This window comes from Limulus polyphemus, unplaced genomic scaffold, assembly GCF_000517525.1.
Source record: "Limulus polyphemus unplaced genomic scaffold, Limulus_polyphemus-2.1.2 Scaffold6698, whole genome shotgun sequence".
In the NCBI taxonomy this organism is placed as follows: domain Eukaryota; kingdom Metazoa; phylum Arthropoda; class Merostomata; order Xiphosura; family Limulidae; genus Limulus; species Limulus polyphemus.
The window spans coordinates 1-5,181 of NW_013672308.1; the positions used below are offsets into that span (position 1 = coordinate 1).

At 31.1% G+C, this 5,181-nt stretch overlaps 1 protein-coding gene across 1 annotated transcript in view; it reads right to left on the reverse strand.

Moving 5' to 3' along the window:
• Positions 1–1,457: 1,457 nt before the first annotated feature.
• Positions 1,458–5,181, reverse strand: part of LOC106473981 (polycomb protein Sfmbt-like) — a gene marked incomplete at its 3' end in the record, with an annotated part of 40,586 nt that continues 36,862 nt past the window's right edge. The window contains exon 10 of the mRNA XM_022402365.1: positions 1,458–1,695. Within this exon, the coding sequence (XP_022258073.1) occupies positions 1,458–1,695 (238 nt within the window). The remainder of the gene's footprint in view (positions 1,696–5,181) is intronic.

Consider the following 5,181-nt stretch of genomic DNA (forward strand, 5'->3'; position numbering starts at 1 on the left):
TTCCGGATATATCCGGAAGACTTTCATCTCTGACAGGCTCCTTAAAAAATGCTTCGCATATCATATCTAAGTATCATGATTAGCATATTAATTGTTACTAAATTGAATGCTTACAAAATAGTTTTGAAGCTTTAAGTCTTATAAATTACAGAAATATTAATAAAAATTGCCTTATACTTTGTTTTTTAAATCACATGCCCAATGACACTAAAATGTTTTTCTATTAAAATTATGATGTTTAGGGTAAAAACCACAGATTTTTTTGAAAATAATTTCCTGTAACACAAGTAAAATTATTTTATACTACTCCATTTAAAGTTGATATGAAAAAAAATTATGTCTTATGCATCTGAAATTCAGAAGTAAAAGTGTTTGTGATTTTTTGGAATTTTGTAGTTGTTAGTAGAACCTTAAACCATTCTCTCACGAAGGAGAATGATACTGCAACAGATGATCTCCCCCAAAAAAAACCAACCATCTATGAAACATTTGATTGAGTTACCTATATCTTGAGAATGATGCCTCAATTGTTGAACTGCTGTCCAGGTCTTTACATACAAAACAACTTTGTCTAATACTCTATACTTTACCATCAAGCATTGAATACAAGTTGAGCAAATGAGACTTTCAAGGGATGTTACCATTTTCCTAAACTGAAAATCTACTTCCAAACATACTTACCTCTTCTGACAATAATAGCTATTTCTTGAACTTCATTTTGCCATTGTGTTCGCTTGCTCCAAGATACTGCCAAGGGCAGTCAAGAGGGGTATATAAAGATTGGAGCAGGCGAACACAACATTAGATGGCAAGGATGAAGATAGAGAAACAGCCATTAGTGTCAGCGGAGGTGACAAGTATGTTTTGGATTATAAAATTTCTTCAGCATCAGTCTAAAGGCCAGAATATTCTAGGATTCTTATTTTTATGTTTCAACTAATGTATTTCTTATGCTATCAGAAACACATTCATAAAAAGAAAAAGTTCAAAAACTAAAACATCTTGCAAGATTACAAAAAGTTCATATGCAAGCTATTTGAAACTTTAAATGAATTATATATAATGAACAGCAATGATGCATCCGTCACGTTCTCTAAGTGACTATAACTTTTAAAATCTACTTCAAGTATATTTTCTGATGGCATTTTTATTTCTTCTCATAAGTGAATATTCAAATTAGTTGTATTTAATAAAAAAAGTCATGATATTGTAAAATAGTTAACTTTCCAAAACCCAAACAAAAAATAGCTGAATATTTGCATAAAGAAAAACAAATCATTCCAAAAAAACCAAAAAACAGGTCATTTATTTTTAAATGACTTCAATATCACAAGGACATTTGTTTCTCCAATTTTAAGATGTTTACTTTCTATAATACTCATTTTTTGCCTGTTCAAAGAGAATAGACATGAAAATTCATATAAGCTCAGAATTTATGTTTAAGAACCTATACTCACCTAGGCTAGCTCTCAAGTCATGACCTACTACTTGGGCCCAACCAATCGGGTGGATAAGGGGAGAACGTTCATGACACCAAAACCCTTCATCCCCCTTTTCTGCATCTTCATATGCAACATGCAGTCGTCCACCCACAACCTCCTGAACTCTGGCCACTCGAATAGACGAAATACGATTTTTATCCACAACCTCCAGTTTCATTCCAACTCTAAACTTGCTTCGTAATCCTTCTTGAACCTATAACCAGGAAACTTCTATAAACTAAAAGGTGCAACAACCTTGATAGCAAAAATAAATGATTTTGCAGGAGAGAGCAATTTAAGTACAATCTTCCAACCTTTCTATATAACAAACAGCCAGAATTCTCTTCCAAATTTAATGTCCTTTCAAAAAATAAGATGGTTAGTATAACTAGCCAACTAAACTGATTACCTATGAGCAAATATTAAATCAATTAGTGCCACATAAAATAATCGACTAATCAAAATTAGTGTTTTCAATAACTACTGTTTTTGATTGCAACTATCAAAGTAATCGAACTATTGTCATTATGTTTCTTCATTATTACTTTTGATGAATTTAAAGTTGTTCAGCTTAATCAATTAATGTCACAACTCACAAAAATAACCAAACGTTACTAATAATTTGAATTATTCAAAATATCCAGGTCTCAAGAAGAAACAATCAGTTGTGAGTAATCAAGTAATGAACCTAACAATTAATTTAATTAACAAATTCCATTAATCTTCCAGTTCTATTGGTCAGCTAAATCATAAAACAATCTGTGAAAACTATAATAAATTTGAAATAGCTAATTTATTTTTTTGCGAACTCAAGAGTAAATCAAATGTTTTCAAGTATGAAACTTTGGTAAACTTTTTTTTTAACCTCTTCTACTAAAAACAATTATAAAGTTGAAAGTAATTATTTTTGTTTAGCAAATAGCTACACAATGGGTTATGCATGCTCTGTTTGCTGCAGGAAATCAAACCCTGAATTATAGTGCTGTAAGTCCATAAACTTACCACTGACCTACCGAGGGATACAAAATCAAGAGTTAACCTAAAGTTAAAACTATTTAAATTATCATGATATCTTTTCCTGATAATAATTACAACCAAATAAAACATCTACCCACCTTCTTTAACTTTATTAATACTATTTTTAAACTATTTTTGACACTACTTTTTACACTTATTTAAACTGTTTTTCATTGTTCATTTAGCATATGGACAGCTTAAGTCTCGTAGCAGGCCGAATCTTCTGATTTACCATTGGGATTATTAGCTGAAAATACTGCTTACGGCATGGATATCAGACTAATGATTCTATTAATTTTAACACCACTGAAGTTAGCAGCCATTTGAGATGTCCTGGTAACAGTTTTTTCTTTAGGTGACTGAAAATATTATCAAAAAAATGTATAAATACCACCTTTGTTCTAGAATGCCTTTTCATACAAAAACAATAACGCTTCTGAACCCTCACTTTCCAATGCTCTTACTTGGCTGTGTTCCCTGTGAGTGAATTAAGTTTCTGGTCTTGTTTTTCATATACTAGTTTGTTGTACAATCCTTTCAGCACTTACACAACAGATTTAATATAAATCTCAACCTTCATAAATATAATTTCCTGATCTAACTATACAATTGGTAATGGTTATAATCCCAAACCTAAAAGAAGGCATGTTCATATTTTATGTTTCATCATTATTATTAACATCTATGTATGAAATTAAGTTTCTGTTTGGTCAGTTCACAGATAATCTCTCTAGTTAACTAGACTTGCATACTGAACCACCAGGTTAGGCCTAACCACCATTACAACTGATACTTACGTATAAACATAATACTTTAACAGACCATTACCTGTTTAAGACTAACTGAGGAACCAGCATTAATTTTGAATGCTGTATAATCCCAAACATTTAAACATAAAACAAGACTAAAGATCTGTTTGAATTTGTTACTAAGCGAACATAATTCGGACACAAAAATTTTTGTTGGTTACTTTATCATCAAACTTTACTGTTATAAATCAATAGTTTTATTCTCTGAATAACAACACATTTTAAATTTAGTTTATATTCTTATAGTAGAATTAGTTTCATAGACTTATAACTTCCTCCTTAATAGCTATATAGTTAGCTTACTTTTGATCAGAAATTCTTAATTACTTGAAATAAATTGTACCTAATTATCACATGTGATATTGATAAGTATCAGAAAAATTATCTGTATTTTTTCTTTGTTAAAATGCTAACTCTCTTGACTATCCGACACTTTAGCAAAAAACAAGATATTGCACATAAAGTTTTCAGATCTCGTATACAGAGGGTTGAGCAGTTATAATAAAATCATTTTTAATGTGCTAATTAGTAACAGCCACAGCTGATGTACAGTTGTGGCGGTGTTTAGGTAGTGTGATACCATGGAAAATTGAATGCTTTTAGAAAGGGTATGTAACAGGCCTTTCTGACACAAAAAATCATACCCTACGTGTTTAGATCAGTGACTTAGAATTTCCAAAAGACAGATATCCATTGTACATAATGGCATTTGAAAACAAAAGACTATGGTTCAATTTTGGGCACCATGGTCAACCTGCAAAAAGTCATAGCACAGCTGTGGTAAGCAAAGTACAGTGCCTTGTAACAGATGAGAATTCAAGAACACAAAACGTCAGTGGCAAAAGCTATTCACATACCCTTGGCAACAGTATGCAACACATCAAGTACAATCTCCTCCTAGAAAGGTGACACAAGTCATGTGTAAACAATGTGTTTTTTTTGACACATCAATTCAACCATCGCACACCCTAAGTAGCTAGAGAATGAAACAGGTATTCATGATATTACATACAAATACTTTCTGTTAAAGTCACAATGCTTGTAAGTTTCTGTGTGATCAAACTGTTGTTGTGAGCATTAGGAAACAGTCATTCTGATAAACAATACAAGTTACTGAAAGCATGCATGGACAGATGGTATGCTTTGTGCATGACTGCCAGATGACAGAGCATTTTCTAATTGGAATTATGCTGCAGGGTTATTGTTAACTTTTTTCTATACGAGCATCATTTTCTGATCATATCACACAGTTTTACTAAGTTACACTTTAATTAAACTACTTATTATCATGGTACATGAATAAACTTGGCATCAAACTGTAGCTAATAATCCAAATTTTAATATTATAAAAGTTTTAGGTTCTTAATTATATAAGCATATAAAAAACAAATTCTCCCAGTATGAGAATTGTGACATTTGCTCTTTTGGCATCCCCTCTTCTCTAATTTATTTACCACCCCTCCAAGAAGAACTAAATTTAATATAAATTACTCATTATAATGTTGTCATCATTCAGGAAAAGCATACATTTTATAGCCTTCAATCTTATTTGGTTACAGAGCCACAAGCTAGAAAATTAGACACCTCTTGCAATATCCACCTGTCACATCCTCTCTTTCGTAAATTGCCAATTTATCTCTGAAGTTTAATACTATATTATTTCTAACTAATAGAAAACTAATGGTTTAATCTATAAAATGTTGTATTATATTACATTATTTTCTGTGCAGAGAATTATCTATTTTGCTTCCACTACAAACTTTATTCCCACAGGAAATGCATCAACAAGTTTCATCGACAGTCAACAAAAAAAAAAAAACCAAGTAAGTACTATATTTCTTGTTTTTCACGTGTATTCTTTATTTATCATTATA